Consider the following 20,242-nt stretch of genomic DNA (forward strand, 5'->3'; position numbering starts at 1 on the left):
ATGATTATTTTCATTTCACAGCTGCAAGAACCGAGCTCAAAGAAGAACTGTGGCTTGCCAAAGTTTCACAGATAGAAAAGGGAGAGCTGGGGCCAGAACCCAGCTCTGCTGACACCAAGCCCAGAGTTCGTACCATGACACCAGACTGCCTCCTCGGCACCGGGGTTGGCTGCTCACCTCGATTCTGAGCACCCGTTGCCTCTCACTGTTTGGTACAGGCCTGTGCAAGAAGGACTCCCAGGCTCCCGGCTTCTCTGTCCACAGCCCACACTTCTGCTAGGTTCCGCTTCTCTGGCCCAGCTGTCTCTCCTCCAAGGAGCAAAGACCCGGGTGCCCTTTTGTCCTCTACTGCAGCTCTGGGCGGATCCTCCTCCCATGATGGGGATGATGCTGAGGAGACCGCGGTAAGGCTTTTGGAAATGAGAAGAGCTGCTGGGCTGTTGCTGAAACTCTGTCCCCATGGTGGGCTTTCTATTAGCAGGGGAGGGGGCCGGGCGGAGGCGGCTTGTGCTCTGGTTGGGGGAGGGGGTTAGAGGGGCAGACTGAGAGTACCCCAGAGTCAGGCAGGCCCCCCCACTGATTCCCAGGCCGGGGCCTGAGCCTTGCTAGGAGGGCGGGCGACGGCCAGGGCGTGCGCTGGTTTTCTGGGGCGCGGTGGAGGACGCCTTCCAGCAAAGGAAGCTGCTGAGGGGAGAAGGGTTTGCCGTGACCTTCTGGGCTTTGGGGGAACCCAGGCAGAAAAATCTCAGTGAGGCACAGGAAGAAAAATTTTGCAGAATGTGCTGCTGCCGCTCCTCAGCAGAGCGCAGTGGGAGGCTTGGGGCTGTTTTTTGGAAGAGTTCACGTGGCTGGGCCCTGGCGACCCCGGTCAGCCTCTCTGGGGCAGCCTGGGTGGGTCTAAAAGCCAGAGCTCCCCCCAGCCCCGCGTGTGGGAGCAGAGCCCCAGCTGCGGAAACCACGGGCGCGGGGTTGTTTTTGGCCAAACCGATATCCCTTATACTGTGTGAAAACATTGGCTCCCACGCTGGGGCTCCAGCCTTTCCGCCTCGTGGAGATTTTGCCTTTGGGAAGGCGGTGGTGTTCCTGGGGTGAGGGGGCCTCATCTTACTGGATGTGCACCAGAGCAGCTCACTTGGACCTGAGGGCCTCAGCCGCCGTGCTCCCTCAGAGGGTCCTCCCTCTGGGCAGCCCAGGGGAGCCGAAGACATTTTTCAGATGTCCCGGCGTCTTGCAGTGCGGCGGGCGGCACTCCAGGACCCTTTTTGTTGGTGTAGATGCTCACAAGCCAACCTTCCTGACCGGGAGCTTCCTGAAGGCTTCCCTCTCCACTCCTCTCCCCCTGCATCCCAGACCAGAAGTTCAGCTCTAAGAGAAAGAAAGGCACCCCAGAAACTGTAGGGGCACCTAGGGCGGCTGAGGCCATTGGCATTGGACCCCAGTAAAAAGCCACAGACACAGATGACTGGGAGAGCTTCCTCCTCGAGGCCTTGATGTCACCGAGAATCTCAGCACAGAATGTTCTAGCTGGTGTTTCTTGAACATAAATCTTTATTGCAATTGCAGTAGCTTTGACAGAAGAAACAGGGCACATTTCATCGTGCTTCTACTGCAAGCAAATGGCTCTCATGCCAAAGCTCTCTACGTTTCTAATGTGCCCTATTTGGATGGGGTTGGGGGTGGGGCAGGACAGCGAGAGTTACAGAGGGAATGAATGAGACCATTTGCTCTTTTCTCGGATGGACAATTTGGGCCTGTTCTCTTGAAAACCAGTGTAGGCATTTCATCCTCGGGGGGAGACAGGATGGATAGGAGGGGAAAATTTCTGTCTCAATGTAAGTGCTCTGTCTGGGGGAAAATTGTGGCTTCGGGGAAAATACAAAATGCAAGTAGCAGAGGAAGGGGGTCCGTGAGGCTGGGTGGAGCCCTGCTCCAGGCTGAATTCTGCAGTCCCTCTGTCACCTTCAGTCCCGTCTAAGACTCTGGATGGGGTCAGTGTTGATGAGCACAGTCAAAAAGCCCTACAAGAACCACCCAGGAGACTCACTTTCCTGGAGGCTGGAGAGTGCTGGTGAAGAGGAGAGGCCACACCTTCCTCCTCCTCCTGCTCTGTCCTCCCCCTCCTCTTCCTTACACCCCCTCTGGCCTTGTCTTTGTCTTCCTTGTTTCATTTCCCCTGTTGGGGAGAAGCAGAAAGCCATTGATCCCCCCGGCCCACCTGTCCACCACATCTCCCAGTTTATTTTGTTCTCACTCCATTTAGCCTTTCCGCCCAACCTCTTCTCTGCAGGTCCTATGGTCTCAGTCACCTTTGGTCACTTATGGAAATCATCCAATTAAGAAAAAAAAGTTTTGGCTGGGCGCCGTGGCTCATGCCTATAATCCCAGCACTTTGGGAGGCCAAGGCGGGCGGATCACCTGAGGTCGGGAGTTCTAGACCAGTCTGACCAATGTGGAGAAATCCCATCTCTACTTATAAGAATACAAAATTAGCTGGGCATGGTGGCACATGACTGTAATCCCAGCTACTCAGGAGGCTGAGGCAGGAGAATCACTTGAACCCGGGAGGCGGAGGTTGCAGTGAGCTGAGATCATACCATTGCACTTCAGCCTGGGTGACAAGAGCGAAACTCCGTCTCAAAAAAAAAAGAAAAGAAAAGTTTCGGAAGTTCTTTCGCGTTTCTGGCTTCCCTGGCTGCGGGCTGATGCTGGGGCCCTGGGAAGTTGCTACTGTGGCTGTTAGTGGGTTGCAAGAGTGTCAGAGGTGCTAATGTTTTCTTGGGGTAATGAAGCCTTTCTGCAGGAGGCTGCTGAGGGATAAACCAAGGAGTGGCCATGAGTACTAAGACCAGCTGAACATGAAACCAGATCTCCTTTGACAGGACTCGTGAGACTACTCTGTTACAACTTTTCCAGGCAGCACATCTCCCCCTACACATGAGCAGCGCACAGGTTTTTGGTGCAAGCCTCTTCCTGTCTATCAAGCCCCTGCAGGACTAAGCCTGGGCCTCTGAGGCCAGGGCTGCCCCATGCCCAGTGGTGATCTGCCTTCTGATGAAGCTCCACTAACTTCCCCAAGGGAGGAGACCAGGGCCCATGCTTCCAGGCCATGGGCAGGTAATCCAGGGATTAGGTAGCTTTAGCTCTGGAATGTAGGACAAAGCTGCAATCCAGCGGACTTCCTTTGCTAATCATGCCTGGCTTAGGCTAATATTTGAAACCAGTTAGCCTTTCCTGAAGTTGCAGCTCTGGCTAGCGGTGGGGTAAGGGTTACAGGTGAACCTTAGAAGGAGCCAGGGGTTCTTCGGACAATTCCCCCTGCATCTTCCTGAGACTTGCAGATGATTTTACTGAGAAAAATAATCAGTGTCAGCACACAGGATGCTTCCAAAAATTTAATAAATAATGATTCTTTAAAACTGTATAAACTATAAATTACCATGCAGTCCTTATAATTTAAAATAATTTACAGGTTGAGGTAGGGAGGGGCCCAGGAGAGTGTGGAGGGGGTAGGGAGTAGGGGCGTGTCGGCAGGTCAGGCTCTCCTCACAGCCTTCCTGCTGAGCACACACACACAGGCTGTGTCGATCCGGATAAACCGCCAGGCAGCCTGCTTGCCATCCATAGTCAGCGCCTTGACAAAGGTGTGAGTCGTCGTACAATACGAGTTCCAATGCTTTGAGTCAATGCCCCGGCACCCGCTGTCAACGGGATTTGGGTCCCGGCACTTGGTCTCAAAAAAGTACTGTTTGAATACACTGTTGTTAATGTTCACCTCTCCCAACACCATCACCTCCTTGCCCTTGATGTCTGTGGCGGTGGTCTTATCCCCAACCCACACGCTGACACTGTCACACACCGAGAACTCGCCCCTGTGGAAGATGGGGTGGGATGATGACCGCTTGCTCCTGTGAGTCCTGTTGATGGGGGCAGCACCAGCGACCTCGAAGTCCAGATCCTGAGTGTCTGCAGCTTCAGGCGGGGGCTGGGTGCTAAACAGCACACGGGGTGAACGGAGTCGCCGCTTCTTAAACAGCTTGGGGTCCACAGTAATGTTGCGGGTCTGCCCTGCCACCCGTGCAGCTATCGCCCCTGCCGGGGCGCTGCGGGCTCTGCGGAGGGCCGTGTCAAGGGAGTGCTGAAGTTTAGTCCAGTGGGCTTGGGGGATGGTGTGTCCTGCAGGGACATTGCTCTCTGAGTGTGGTTCCGCCTGTATGCCGATCAGAAAAGCTGTGATCAGAGTGTAGAACAACATGGACATTACGCTATGCACCTGGAATGAAAAAGAAATGAGGGTGACTTCATGGAGTACTACATGCAGCCGAAAGGGATTTTCTGGGTCCCTCGGAGTTGACCTCCTAAGGGATTCACAAAGAGGTTTCAACAGGTAGTCTACGGAGAAGGAGGCCCTGGAATTAATCATTCAAACAGGGGCACTTCTGAGCATGAAAGGGTGTGCTAGCACTGGCTACGCTGGGACAACAGGCGTAAGCCAGGGGTGACTCAGGCAGTATGGATGTGTGGTCGCCCCATCTGGGCTTTTCCAGGAAGTGACAGAGCCCCTGAAATTTTGTCTGGCAGTTTGGTATGAGCTTGGAAACACCACTCACAGAATCCTTTGAATTCTCTGATAGCTTAAGGCAGCTGAGGGGGATGTTAAGTGTCCATGTGTGTAGCAGGAAGGCTGGTGGGGAGAGTTTGACACCTTTTCCTGGCGCTTGTGCCTTGAAGTGATGGTGCTGTCCTGCTCAACAGTTTTGAAACCCCTGGGAAGGCACTGGGAAGATCAGCTGGGGACATGTCTTGAAACCTTAGCACTGGACATCCCCTTTCAGACAGTGCACTGGGTCAGCTCTAAGCTCTGGTGACTTGGAGCCCTTGTTATGAATTCACAAAGCATCATGTGTGGCAAGAAACTTGTGGCTCTGGGACCATCTCGGTCCAGGTACCTCTTCAGACACCACCCCACATATGTAAGTGTGGACCACATAATAGTTCCTCTTTCGGTGGTGTTTTTATATTTCTCAGATGCGTTCACTTCTATCTTCTCATGAGTGTGAGTTTCGTTAGGATCTATCATATTTATTTCACATATAATGAAACTGATTTACAGAAAATTAACTAAACATTGAAGTCACAAATGAAAACTGAACCAGAAATAGAATCTAAAGGTGACCCCTTACTAAGCCAGTCTGTCCTTCCATCATCCTTCCTTCTTTTCTCCCTCCCTTCCTCTTTCACTCTTAAACATGTCTTTTCTTTTTATTATTTGTTCTTAGGTGACTATCGATCAGATGGTTGTGTCCCCAAGAGGGCTCCATGCTGCACTACAATTACCCCATAAATAATCCCCACCACTGGGTCAAGTCATTGTGAAATTACTTCCGCTCCCGGAGGGCCTCTCACTGGCCTCTGCGGCCTCCTGCGCACACTTGTGGATGTGTAGCCAATGTTAGCTCCTCTGTAAAGCTTCCACAGATCTTCTTGGTAGGATTATAAATATCACCTGCAAGAGTGTTCTACAGATTTCCAATTCTATCCTTTCTCTCATCTCTCCTTCCCACTCTCATGGGTCATTCTGCTCCCTTTCCAGATACCACCTATTCCTCAAAGACTTATCTCAGATCACTTCAACCAAAAATGATCTCTTGCCATTCTGAACTTCACTATAGCATAACTGTATATGCAGATGTGTTGGTGTGGATGTGTCTGTGTGTCCTCTCCTACTAAATCAGTGTAATGACAAGAACTCTGTATTGGGTCTGGGGCTTAGAAAACCTTGTTTGGATTCCTACTTCACTACCTGTCAGCAGAAGAAAACTTACTTAATTTCCCAGCGCCTTAGTATTCTCACTGCCAGAAAGCAGACCAAAAGCACTATTTCCCAGAGTAGTTGTTAGGATGAAGTAGGTGCTCACAAAATTTGTGTAAATTATGAGTTATTTCTGTGTTCTGTAGTCCAGCACTTCGTCTTTTGTACTTTCGACTGCTGGTTTTGCCTCTCTCAGACTTCCTTCAAAGCCATTTTTATTGTTTCACCCTGACTGTGAGGTGCTCGAGGGTGGAGCTGTCTCATCCACCTGCATATCTGGGCACTTCATCCCTTGTCTTCACGGCAGTCTGTGCATAACCTCATCACCTCTCCTAGGGATGAGGATAATCACTGACTCGTCTGTCTCCCTGAGAGTGCTTTGCAAGCTGACAATTTGCATTTCAGTATTTCCAGGGCCATTTGCCATGTCTGGCATGTAGTAGGTACTCAAAAAATGTAAGGAGAATGAATGAAAGAATGAAGGGGAGTGGCAAGAGAAGCCCGCCATCTGCCTTTCCACCACTGTGCATGGTTTCTTTTGGCCTTTGTGCATACAGCTACATGCTGCTTTTCTAAACTGTTTTAAAGGAACACATTCTTCTCTTCCATACTGTGCTTTTATTCTATTTCCAGCTGAAATCCTTTTCTCTTTGGTTTCTCTGAAGAATGTTTCTGTTTGCTCCAATTCTCCAGCTGACCATGCAAAGGAGGCAATGGCATATCTGGGGATTCTGACCATTACCAGATCTGTTGGCTAATGATCTTGCAGATAAGTGTCCGGTCAACTCTTAGAGAACTGAATATTCAGTTGGCAGCAAATCTAAGCCCTTTACTTTTGCTCCTTTTCATGTTTCATTTCTTTCTTCTTCTCAGTACATACTGTCTCTTATCAGGTAGATTAAAGGAGAAGAAAGAAAACTGAAATTCATCCCTTTATATCCAAATTAGTAACGCTTGTTGGAATTTGGATAGGAAATGAAAATAATTGACTAAAAGGGTTTTGATGGATTTCCGATTACCAGATGTTCCCACTTCCTTCATGGTCTCTCCTTTGGTGAAATTTCTGTGCAATTGACTCCCATACCTGGATCTCTAATCAACTGTTGTTTGAAGTTACTTCTGCCCTCCAGCTTCCTAAGGGCAATTCTCCATAGATATCGGCATTTTAAATGAAGACATCCAAAATAAAAATCTTCATATTCATAATCCTCATTGGGATCGTCTTCTCCCCGTCTTCCTTCTCTGCACACAACAGTAGCAGCCCCATTTTGGACCATTTGACGATGGGTTTCATAGCTGCCATCTCTTTTAATCCTCTCTCCTCATCTTTCTAAACACACTTCCTCACAGTTTCCTTTTCCTGTTACGGAGCCATCATTCATTCATCCACTATCTCCATTCCCCTCCTTATTGCTCTGCTTCTTCCTCCCTGTCCTCCATCCGGCCCTTTCAGTTCTGTTTTGGTAGCATTCTCTTGAAACTGTGCTTTCCCTTCCATTCTCACCTGTGGGCCCCTAGTTCAGGTAATGGGAACAGTCTCCCACCTGATGTCCTGGACCCCCATCTCTCTTCTTCCAATACCTCTTATCCCTGGCCACCCCAGGTAACTTCTTAGAGTCTGCTCTGATCATATCACCCTGCTCAGAGGAGCTGGTGCCAAGCCCCTTGTCTATAAGCCAGTAGGGACTTCTCCGCCTGGCATTGGGATCCTGCCTCCTTCTACTCCCCTCACATACTTTGCATTCCGGGCATACAAAACTCCTGGGGGCAGTCCATCGCTTGGGCTTCCCCACCACTGCCCTGTTTCAGACTCTTCCCCTCCAGGTACGTTCTCTTGCTCTCCCGGGGCCTTTTTGGCTCTCCATCTCTGCTGGTGGAATCCTTCCTGCTGTCCTTCAACAACTTCAATGCCACCTCCACCGGGGAGCTTTTTCTTATTCTGAGACAAACTCCCTTCTCTATCTCTTAAAGCCTTCCCTTTATGTTCTCTTAGGGCAGTTGCACTCTCTTATCCTCCCTTCTAGAGGACAAATGCCCTGTAGGCAGCAAAGTTTCCTACTCATCTTTGTTGACTCCCAGGTAAGTCCACCTCCAAGAACCCGTGAGCATATAGACAAGTCTCCTGCCTCCAGTGTTTCCTAATTCTCCATTAAGTGCTAATGTTGAAGGGATCTTCCCACTATGATATGCTTTGATTTTAAGCCATTACGAAGTTCTCTACTCTGCCTTGCATCTACTGGTTTGACTGAACTGACTTCACAAAAGTTCAGTTCTTAACTGAACACTACTTCTCACCTCACAGTCAAGATGCCAAATGGTGCCTGGTCACATTTAATCACAATGGAGATTTGTATCACAAGCAGATTATTTCATTAAGACTTGAAAATGTCTCAAGTATATCCCTCATTTGGATTTTAGGTTTAAAGTTTTTTTTAAAAAAATTTTAGTTTATTCATGAGAGCGTGTTCCTATAAACTTTTAAGTTAAAAAAACTCGATTAAAAATGATCAGTAGATAAAAGAAGAATCGAGCGCATCTTCTGTTCTAGTGATATAATGCAGTTTAGAAGAGAAAACTCTGTTTTTGGCTGATGTGAACCAGGGGAGAAGTTTTATTTATTTATTTTTTTAAAAAACCCGTTGAAGCCTTTCTCCTGAACAGATGACAGCCTTCTGTGTGGCTTCATGAAGCAGAGCTCTGCAAGCTGAATGGTCAGCAGGGAGGATGCGATTAGGGGCTCATGTGAAGGAGCATGTTCTATTTAATGTGAGAATGCTCTTTAATTGTGCGATTCCTACCCAGAACGGAAGACCCATGACTGAGAGAGGGTGGCCCATTGGGATGCCTTTATAACCAGCCACTGACGGGCTGCCCAGCCCTCTTGCCTTGTCCTGAACCAGCCGTACATTCTGCGGATTTCTAGTAGTTCACGTACTCCGATAATAGAAGAAACTTCTTGCACTAGGTGAATGATCTTCAAAGATTCTGCCTCACCTGAATAGGCGATGAAGCTGCGGGACAGAACTAAGCAACTGACCCAAATATTTGTGGCTAGGAGGCCTGATGGCACTGGGAGGCTTGGCAGCCATGCCTGGGGAGGTGTGTTGTAGAAGGGAGTGAGAGAATTCCTGCCTCAGAGAGAGCCATGTGAAGAGCTGCAAGTGATTCTCAAGCTAGAGGCTGGATACATGAATCCGGGTCACTAACTTGGCAAGAGAGGAAATTCTTGTGGCCAAGGAAATCCAGTCTCCTCCTCCTCCATCTCATTCGCCACATTCTGAGAGTGGGTCAAGGGTCATTTCTTGTTGTATGTGGCTTGGCCTTCACTCTACATGTTAACTGGCTGCTGTCTTCAGTTTTAAAGGCTCGAATGCTCTTAGGGGTTGGAGCTGGTGTGGAGTGTGAGAGGAATTCTCTGGCTCCTCATTTCCCCAGCAAGAGGTGCCCTGGGCTGGGCTGAACAGAGGGAGGCATTGACAGAATAAAATCCAGAGCCTCTGTTAGTATCTCCCAGACAGGATTTATTGGGAGGAGGCATGGCCTTGAAGGTACATCAGAGATTCAAGTTCAAAGGCTCTCAAACTTCAGGGCATCAGAATCACCTGGAGAATTTGTTATACTATAGACTTCTTGGCTCCACCCCCAGAACGTCTGGTTCTGCAGGTCTGGTAGGAGGACATTAAGAATCTCCATTGCTAATAAGTTTCCAGGTGATGCTGATGCTGTTGGTCTGGGGACCACATTTTGAGAGCCATGAGTCTAGCCTAATTCTTCAACTTTGTAGAAGACAAAATGAACCTTGGGGAGCCACTGGACTCTTGCAGGGCTGGTGTGCCGGCTGCATGAATGGGAACCAGATCTACTGATCTGAATTCTTAGAGACATACCTTAACATGAATGAGCTGAGAAAATAATGATTATTATTTACTGGGCATAATTTTCTATTTAACCATTATGCAAGCCTGGGAGGCTGGCCATATTATTCCTATTTTACCGATGAGAAACCAGAGTTGCAAGATTAAGTAATTGCATTACAGGCACACACCAAGCAGAAATAGAACTCATAGCCAGCCCTCCCGTGTGCGGATCTGAACGCTCCACTCCACTGGCCCAGGGCAAAAAGAACAGCTGCGAACCTTCCATTTCACAAGTTCCCGGCTCAGTCAAACTAGAGAGTTGTGTGGAGGGTTTGACTGATGCTGTCTATTCAATGCCTTGTGTTCTGTGACTTTAGACCTTTGATGTAGCTTAGACTCCTGCTATGTCCCGGGAGGTCGTGGGGCCAAATTGAGGATATAAAAGATTCCTCTCCTGAGTGGGCTAGGCGGGCTGTATTTGCTGTATCACTGACAGCATCTCCAGGCCCCTGCTGCTCAGCAGTTGGGTATGTCTTGCCCTCTCAGGTTCTATCACTTGGGTCCCCTGCTTCTGGCAGCTGCAGAGGTAGGACCTTGGCAAGGCAGAGGCCCCTTAGGCACTTACCTCAGTGTGACCAGGATAGAAAGCTGCTCCCTTGGTAAAACTGTTATTGGGTCCAGACCCTGAGCTGAGCTTGGGTCCAGCATGCCATCTAGCCCCTTGGACTGCACGACCACTGGCCAAAACTCTGTGGAGGGGGAGAGCCGACATTAGACTGGTACCTCACCACCTTCCCTGTTCCCTACACAGCGGGGAGGGATGTGCCAATAGGACAAATTCCATTTCCCTGATTTCTGGGATTTTACCAGCATCAGGGCCCAGGAAGGAGCTAGAGTTTGGCCACCAAAATTTACCTGGTCCTGGCCTCTCATGGTCCTGTGGCGGCACATGCCTCTCACTCTTGCACCATACCTTTTGGGTTCAGCCTGGACACAGTCCATGGCTGATCTTGCACCTAGCGCAGGTGTTTCTAGACCCACGCCAAAGTCCTGCCCCAGCAGATCGTGATCCAGCATCCAAGTGGAAATTGTTCAGTACATCACACATGCAGCTGTAGTAGATCCAAAGCTGAACCAGCCTAGGATACATTATACAGAAGCAAAGGCCCTGACGGTTCAGAGCAAGTTGGTGCTTTGATAAAAATGTGGATGAGTAATGGTGACAAATGAGACAGCCTGACCACTTGAGAGAGAGTATGGAGGCGTCACAGAATCAGAGAAGAACCTCAGAGCACCGTGTTGAAATTCAGATTTCAGGACTGGACGCTATGGAGCCGACACGATTTAAAAAAATCAATTTTAGGCTGTAGTTTCTAGAAACAATGGAAGGTTTCTATTCTCCTCTCGCTTCTATAACCTAATCTATGTAGGCACTTCATTCATTCATAGAATTTTCTGGGCACCTGCTATATGCCAAGCACTGTTTTTCATGCTGAGGACACAGGAGTAAATAAGACCAACAAGGCCTCTGCTCTCATGGAGCTTACAGTCTTGTGTAAATAAGCAAGCTGTCTCCAGACTCTTTATATGCCGTAAAGGCAATCACAGGGTCTGATGATTGAAGGCAACTGCAGGATGTATCAAGGGGCCACTACAGACAGGACGCTCGGTGAGGAGTTCTCTGAGGAGATGGCCTCCATGTCGGGATCTGGAGGATGAGAAGGAATGAGGGAGAGAACATTTCAGGCAGCAGGAACAAGTGCAAAGGCCCCGAACAAGTCAAAGGTTATGAACATGAAGGAATGAGACCTAGAAAATGAGCTGGAGATCCAGAAAGAGCCAGTCTACGAAGACACAGCAAGGAGCTATGGTTTTATCCTCAGGACGTCAGGAAGGGAGGGAGGGCTTTGAATAGGAGGGTGATATTTATGAACAAATGAATGAATGGTTGTGTCTGTGACAGAATTTGTTGTAGGGCGGGGATGCCCTCCCAACAAAGTTCTAGAGTAACATCTCAGCTTCCTTTCCATATTCTCTTTTCAATTCCAAAAAGTCCTCTCCCTGTGATGCCTTTTTCCAGCGTGGATCCCCGCCACTTATCTTCCTCCAACCTTCTCCCATCTTGTGCAATGAAAACAAATGTCAGAAGCCACCACAGCTCCCCAGACTCTAACCACGAAGAGAAGTTGGAGAACAGGAGAAGTAGCAAGGGCCTCTGAAGTGGTCTTCAAGCCACTAGAAATCATGAAATTAAGCTCTTGGATGTCTCTATTCTTCTTCCTTTCCCAGAAAGCACAAGAAAAACCTTTCAATACTCAATTGGGGTTGAAGGCTAGAGATAAAAAGTCATACTGAAACACTCTTTTAAAGGGTTACATTCTGTGACAAAGAACGCCTTCATGCTTTCCCAGGTTGGACTTAGCATGGGAGAGGGAGAATGGCATGTCCCCAGGGTAAGAGGTGGGCATTATCTGGTCCCATTACTCAAGGGAAAGATGGTCCCATCTAGTCTATAAACCCTTCATCTGGGTGTCTGGCTAAGCCTGGGAGGTTGCAGGCTGGAGCCCACACACCTACATGCTGACTCAGTTCTCTCTGATCCTTGTGTGGCTTGCTTGGCATCTTTAAGCATCTTTGAGTTTTCTCCTCTATAGGATGAGAAGCTGGCACAGGTGACAACTAAGGTCCCCTTTGGTTCTGATCATCTGAGAGTCGATGACATTGAATGTTTTCCAGGCTGCATTGCTACTGGATGCATAAGTAGTGCTTTCTCTCACTCCCAAATCGGGATTCATTTATTTCATTAATTAAACACTTAAACTTGCAGGTCCTGTGCTGGCCACTGCATTAGGTGGTAGGTGGGAGGGACATGAAGAAGAATAAGACATAACCCTAAACTTCCTGAAGCAAGTAATCTAGATAGGAAAAGGAACACATATAAACAAATATTTAAAATACAGTGTGATAAGCATGATATATATGTGACATGAGATGGAAACACAGAGGAAGGAGAAATCGGTTTTATCTGGCAAGACTAGTCAGAAATGTGTTCATAGAAGAGGTAACATCTGAGCAGCATTCTTAAGGATGAATAGGAGCTCATTAGGGAAGAAGGGAAGGGAAGACCCTAGAGTTCAAGAACTGGGTAGAGGTCCACCATGGCATTGCAAGAGGAGTAGGGGAGGGGAGAGGAGCATGGAATTGGCTTTACACATCAGGAGGTGCTAATAGACTTGCAATGCTCACTGCTGAGGCCTGCCCACTGTAATTGTTCCTATAGGACACAAAAAGCCTCTGCTTTTAATCGGCGGAGCGACCAGAGAAGTAATAGTGACTTTATCTGGAAATATTCTGGATATTCCACTACAAGCTAGGATGGCCTCCAATCTGGATATTAGAAGAAGAGCGAAGTTTGGTTTAAATCAAAAAATTTCACAATTCCTGGGAAGATCTGCATTCTTAGGGTGTTTACAGTAAGCCAACCACAATAGATTCCCTGGCCCTGTATCTGCAGTTTCTGGACCGAGTCACCTTGGTGCACGCCAGGGCCGGGGTCTTCTGCCAATCTACTTTGGATGTCTGATTGCTATATTTGAAACCATGTCCCAGCATCTCCTGTGCCTTTGGCGTTCTCTTATTCTGATGAGCAGTTTGCTACTGGAGAGAGAAATTCCCTGTCCACAATACTGAAACTCTAAATTACTTTTATAAATATTATTGCCATTTTTTTAGCCTCATGCTAATGAAGGTTGGGGCTCTAAAATTAAATCCCATTTGAATATTACAGATTTCTAATGCAAAGGCATTGGGACAAACAACCCAAATGCGGATCTATTTTTAAAACCCTGTCTGTTTTCAGAGGGTAATCACTTAAACAGAAATCAGCTCTCACACTTTTGATAAATGCATGAAAATAAATACCAGCTCATTTTAGGATCATGTTCTATTCCTTCTTATAGGGCACAAAAGAATCCGAATAGAGTCTTGTGTACCTCTTCTAGAGCCTGTCCTGTCCTGGGTTTCATGCTTCAAAGCAGTGATTCTCAAAGTGTGGTTCACAGCAGTATTGTAGTAATATCTTAGAACATGTTAGAAATGCAAATTCTTGGGTTTCACCACAAGCCTACTGAATCAGAAACTCTGGGAATGAAACACAGCAATCTGTGATTTAACCAGCCCTGCAGGTGATTCTGATAGTCACATAAGTTTAAGAACCATTGCTTTAGGGCTTCCACCTTTGTTCTCCTCCAAATGCAACCTCCTCATGGGGTGAAGGATACAGCGCCAAGACAAAGTTCCAACCCAGAGCCAGTCCACTGCTGCGGACCACCTGCTCGACTGTTCATTACAATAGTCAAACGTATGTTGTGAGCTTCTTCCCTCTCTTAGACCATACTCCTAGGATTTATCATCTCAGGACCCATGTCCAACCAGCCTGGTCCTGCTAGAGCTAGAGGAGAGAGGGCTCTTCAGACCCCTGAGGTTAATCCGTAATATTTTGGTCAATGTCAGCCATAAAGCTTAGATTAACTGCAAATTGTTCAAAATCCAATTAATATATAGTTTAAGGAAACTCTCTGTGACTCTTCTGATTGCTTGTTAGGGAGTAATGGGCCTTAGCCACAGCTATTGAAACCTGATGACTGTCAATCACCAGTCCCACTAATCCATCTAATGCCCAGACTTTGTGGGGCATTCTATCTGCCTCCCTGGCGCCCCCTTTCTGCTATCCCTGAATCCTCTGTCCCTGAACCACAGCAGTGGTGCTCAACTTTGGCTCTACTTGGAATCTCCTGGGCAGCTTTCCACACTCCTGCTGCCTGTGTCTCACCTTCAGAGATTCTGATTTCATTCACCTGGAGGGCTGCCTGGGCATCAGAAATTTGTAAAGCTCCCTAGGTGATCCCAATATAAAGCCAGGGCTGGGGACCCCTGCTGCACAGGATGAATGGGAAGTTTGGAATTGTCTTTGATGAGCTAGTAATTAAGACAGATTATCAATAAATTAATATATCTCAGAAAACATAAAGTGCAGATGTGGTCACATTATAAGCCACAAGAAGGTCTGAGAATATAGTTGGCAAACTCTCTCGGGAATGTTGTTCCTGTCTTTCTTGACTGCCCCACGCTCTAATTGTCTAGATATCATTGGCATTTGTGAATTGGAAGGCTTTTGTTTGTTTTACTCCTTGCATGCCACTTAAAATGTTCTTCAGTGTTACCTATTATTGACCATTATTAAGACCATTACCAAGCACATCAAATCATCTCAAAATGGCCAAAGTTGATTTTCCCCCCAAAAGAGCTCCTAGTCAGGAAACTTCATGGTTATATTCCATACTAGAAAAGATTTTGAATTCCTTTTCCCATTGTGGACAGACTTTGAGTAAGGACTAACAGAGAGAGGGGAGAATTGAGGGGAATTTGTACAGCCAGAAAGATCACAGCAGTCACACCAGCAATTATTCTTATACACTCAACCACATGTCCTTAATCCAAGACATTCCTACTGCTCACAGAGCTCTCCTGGGTACAAACTAGGAGAAAGGGGACTGCAGCTGCCCTGGCATCTTCGATGTGGTGCAAGCTGGTCTTGGGACTAGCCATTGCTTTGGAGCACATGGGAGGAGTGGCCTTTTTGGTTAAGTATCCTCAAATCTTGGGTATTCAAAATTTCAGCACATGGTCCTTGGATTTAATAATAGACCCACCCACTATTTGGTAATAGCCAAATCGATCACTACCTCAAAGATGCTGGGGCGGCTGCAGCCCCTTTCTCCTAGTTTCCACCCAGGAGAGCTCTGTGAGTAGGGAAACTCACTAGGAATGTCTTGGATGAAGGACATGTTGAGGAAATAAGAATAATTGTTGGTGAGACTGCTGTGATCTTCCAGGCTGTAGCCATTCCCCTCAATTCGCCCTCTCTCTGTTGGCTCTTACTCTGAATCTGTTCACAATGGGGAAAGAAATTTGAAATATTTTCTAATATGAAATACAACCATGAGGCTTGCTGACAAGGAGCTCTTTTTGGGGGGGAAAAACCAACTTTAGCCATTTCAAGATGATGTGATGTGTTTTAACTATCTAGTGGTTTTGGCACATCCAATAGGAAAATAATACATCTGGTACCAAGGACTTAGGAAGACATTAAGGTTCGGTGAAATTGCTATTCTTTCTGATGAAAAGTCTCAGTGTTGACAATTCTAAAGCGCCCTGGCACATTTGCCTAAAAGAGAAATTGTCCTATGGCTCTTTGGAAAATTTGTGGGTAAATTACAAAACCCTTTCTAGCACTTCCCGGGAGAGTCAGACAGCTGTAGGAAGAAGCAGTTATGGTTGGCTGACCTTGAACTTCAGAATCAAAGGGCACTCGCTATGAATGAGAGTGGCCTTCTATTGTGCGTGGTGAAACACTATCCGCATGTTTACCTGACTGGAGAAATTCATGAGCTGTATGACTGCCCGCACCCCAGGGAGGTTTTCAAAGTGTGAGTAATTACAGCAACATTAATGTGGTAGAAGATAAGACATCTAAACACACAGCAGCCTTCCGTTACAGAGTTGAGGGCAGAATATTTTTGCAAGAATGTAGGGCTAAATAATAGTCCTTGTAGTATAGCTCATCAGCTTAGTACTGCTAGTAATATATTTATAATCTGCATTTGAGTGCCAAAAACAATCTGATAATTTTTCAAACTTTTCTGAGACCCTAAGAAAACATCTCCTTGGTTCCAACTGGCTGATCCTTAAACCACACACACAAAAAGATCTATTTCAGTGATGCTTTTGGCCATTCCCTGGTCTGTCGTTCCCGTAATTGGGACTAATAGCAGACAGCAGTACTGGGAACAACAAAGACTCTCAGGTTGGTAGGAGTCAAGGTTCACATATAATCATAACCCACCTATGGAAGTCTCCAAGCTACTGCAGACCTTGAGTGACCACCTAGGATTGAACGCTTGAAAGAAAACAAAACGGCGCCAGTGAATGTTAACTCAGATCCAAGCCTTGTATTCGATTTGCTTTATAGGATTAAATGTCCTCAGCTTTTCTTGAGCTAGCATTTTCCTCTTAGTGTGTGGTATGTTTTCTAAGCAATAGGTCAAGAAATGTTACAACACGTAAGTCTGTAATGCGATTCAGATGTAACTTCAGAAATTAAGACAAGGTAAAGATTCATAGCCCTGAAAAAGACCAGGAAATATACCAGCTCATCTGACACATGGGATTCTAGTGCTTTAAAAAAGTCAGGCAGTCCATCCTTCAATTAAGGAGGGATAAGGGATGAGTCATGGGACTTGAATGTAAGGATTGAAGTGAAATGCCACCCTTACTCATTAAAGTGTCCATTAGATGAAGCCATTTCTGTTTGAGCAGCTGGACTTCAGTTTCACTACAAAAATCGCTGCACCTCAACCAACCTGCATCCAAGAAAACATGGATCACAAGCAGTCAGCACCAAACACATCCCAAGGGAAACCAAGTCTGAGGACGCATCAGATACCATCCCACTCCGAACCATTCTGGAGTGACAGCTGCTGTTGCGTCTTGAGCTCCCTTGCTCTTCAGCACTGACATTTCCTGGCTTGTCTGCTGACTTCACACCCAGAAAATCTGACTCAAGGCATAAAAGAGATAACTCAGCCCAGCTTTGCCCGGGCATGCAGCACATGCAAATCCTAGGTAACCTGAGGCAAAGATAAGAGCTGGAAATGAAGAATTTACTTCCATGTGTGTGTTTGTCAGGGGGCTTTGTGCTGTTTTAGCTACTCCTGTGCGTGGCTTTAACTCTCTTAGTACTGTGTGGACTCCTACTATGCAGAGACACACATGACTGATGGGGAATGCTGGAATGCCGTCAGGGTGGTTAACTGATGAAGAGCTGTTTGACGGGCATTTCTGAGCTTATGTTAAGGAATTTCGTCTAGCTCTTTCATTATCTCAGGAGGAAAGGTCAGGAGAGATGAAAACCTGCTGTCCTTTCTAAAGTCACTTGATTCTCATATAATTATATTTCAGAATATTCTCAATCTTCTAGTGTTTCTTTTTTGAGGGTTTATTTGATCATGACAGCATGAACAAAATAAAAACTCTGCATTGGGGAAATTTACTTAGGAGCTAACGAGAGACCAACAGAGAGCATCTGTCTCTAGAGACCCAGAATATTCTGGGTAATTAGGAATTCCAGAGATGAGGGCAGACAGTTTTCCTTCTGAATCACCACACAATCACCATACTTCTCAGTCTTTAGCAAGAGACTTAGCCTCTCTGCCCCTCCACATCTTCTCTCAAACGTCAGAACAATTATACCCTCCATATTGGATTATTGAGAGGGGTACACTGAATAAGCAGTTAGCCCCGTGCCTGGCACTTAGTTGGTGCTACATAAATGTCAGCTATTCTTACTAATATCATTAATGACATTTGGCCAGATCAGGCAGCTAGTTACTGGCAGATCTGGGTGCAGAAGAGAAAGTGATGCCTCCTGTTCATCCCATGCCCCGATCTGGCCCTCTCTGGCAGGAAGAAATCGCCACTTTGTGTCCCAGTCATGATTGGAATGGCTGGCCAGGCGCATGCTCAGTGGAACCCAGCAATTGTAGAACGCTCAGCCTGCAGCTGTGGGGCGATTATCTGCAATCATTTGCAAACAAAGATGCTCAGTAACAAACTGAAACATTTGTTTTTGAAACCATCCGTTTTCTTCAGCCATGTCGCAGTCAGAGGGAGGAAACGGCTCCAGCTACGGTTGCATTCGTCGGGTGCTGTGATCTGTAGCTGTCGCGAAAACTTGCCAGGCCCTGTAACGTTAATAGCACCTTTGCTCAAGTAATTGCTGCCTTGCAGGAAAAGTGAATCAGAAGGAGAATACAACATGGAAGGTCCTCGTGATCAAATTTATCCTTGGTTATCCAGGGACTTGGGACAAGTTTAGGCATCTGCTGGACAAACTTCTTGAGGTCTTAGGTGTATTTCTATCCATGGGGCTGTCCCAGTGTAGGCACTTGATGAATGTTTATTGAACAGAATTGGAGACTCTTCCCACAGCTGCGCCAGTTTATTCAGCCCAAGTAAATCATTATTTCACGTCACACTGGGAAATAAAAAGTGGTCCCAATTCACCTTCTTGGATAACTGGGCAAGCCTCCCTTTCACTTTGGCTACGTGGTGTTTTATTTAAGAAGGAGAGTGCCACATCTGTGAGCTGACAGGTGCGCCGCAGAGGAACTGCGAAGGCACAAGAGGAACTAAGAATCGAAGACCCTTGTTGCACCTTCTTTACGAGCAGTAACAGTGTACACAGGTGATGTGCAAAACACACCCTCCTTGCTTCCAGCTTGCTTATTTTTCTTGTCCAGAATTTCCTTGGAGAAAGCTATGCTCCAACCCAGCCTCTGGTTATGTTGGGCAATCCACTGGGATGGTAATCACCTCATTGTTTAGTTACAACCCATGAACAGATGAAAAAAAGAAAGAAAAAAACACAGCACACATACAGAATGAGGGTGGAGAATGCATGATAATGAAAACCATTTGTTAGCATTTCACTTCTTTCTTTGTGAATCAGCCGAGTTTCTGGCACCAGGCCTCTGTGAAGGAAGCTGTACCTCAAAGGCCCTCCAGGGACTATTTCTGCCTTGTCTGGTCTAGAGAGTATCACCCTTTTTCCCCAGAAAGGTGGGCACTTGACTGACTGCCCAGCCCCCTCTGCGCTCCAGCCACCAGGCCTGGCTCTAGCTCTCACCTTTTGTCCCAGGGCCACTTACCTATCCTGTGTGGTTACACATTGGCCTCAGTTACTTGTAAGCTCTGCCTAAACCACAGTTTGGTCTCACGTGTGTGAGGATGGTTTTCCCATATCATCTCCCTGTATTGTGTCCCCTCATCTGTGTCCAGCACTTTCAGCCCTGCTTTCTTTTTAACTGTTTCAACTTTTTTTCTTTCCACGGACTTGATTCCTGTATTTTCAAAATAGGGACTCAAACTTTGGGGGGATAAAAAGCAAAAATGAATTTAAGAAAAAAAAAATCTCAACAAACATCAAAAATTTGACAACCAGTAGAACAGTGTGTACCTGTCTGAGCATGTATGTTTTGCCTGCATTGTCCCAGAAGAATCACTTCAAAAGGCACATATGATGGCTGTGGGCAGGGACCATACCAATGCTCTCTGTGCACCTGTATTCATTAAGTCCCAGGACCTAAGTGCTTCCCCTCTCTTCCCACTTCTGAAGTCTATCACAGCGTTTAGACAGGTCAAGTGCAGAATTTAGATCCATAGAGCACCACCACCACCACCACCACTGCCTCCACTTCCTTCATCACCATCACCACCACCACCTCCTCCATCATCATCACCACTACCATCTTCCCCAGCACTTCCTCACCACCACCATCCTATCACCAACACCAGCATTACCACTTCCATTTTACCATGATTAGCATCCCCACCATCAACACTGCCATTACCATTACTACCATCATCATCACCATCCCCACCACCTCCAAAGGGTTAAAGAACTTTGGAGTCATGGAAGTTTGACCAATGTTCTCCAAGGCCTCCTCACAGGCCATCA

General features: G+C 46.9%; 1 protein-coding gene across 3 annotated transcripts in view; it reads right to left on the reverse strand.

The window, feature by feature from the left end:
- Positions 1-3,378: 3,378 nt before the first annotated feature.
- Positions 3,379-20,242, reverse strand: part of NGF (nerve growth factor) — a 52,488-nt gene continuing 35,624 nt past the window's right edge. For 2 of the 3 annotated variants that reach the window (XM_002751279.8, XM_035252551.3), the window contains exons 2-3: positions 10,292-10,415; positions 3,379-4,270 (exon numbers count right to left, since the gene is read on the reverse strand). In XM_002751279.8, coding sequence (XP_002751325.3) covers positions 3,533-4,258 — 726 coding nt within the window. In that variant the 5' untranslated portion in view covers positions 4,259-4,270; positions 10,292-10,415 and the 3' untranslated portion in view covers positions 3,379-3,532. The remainder of the gene's footprint in view (positions 4,271-10,291; positions 10,416-20,242) is intronic. The other variant, XM_035252552.3, reaches the window with a different exon arrangement.

This window comes from Callithrix jacchus, chromosome 7 (assembly GCF_049354715.1).
Source record: "Callithrix jacchus isolate 240 chromosome 7, calJac240_pri, whole genome shotgun sequence".
NCBI classification, from domain to species: Eukaryota; Metazoa; Chordata; class Mammalia; order Primates; family Cebidae; genus Callithrix; species Callithrix jacchus.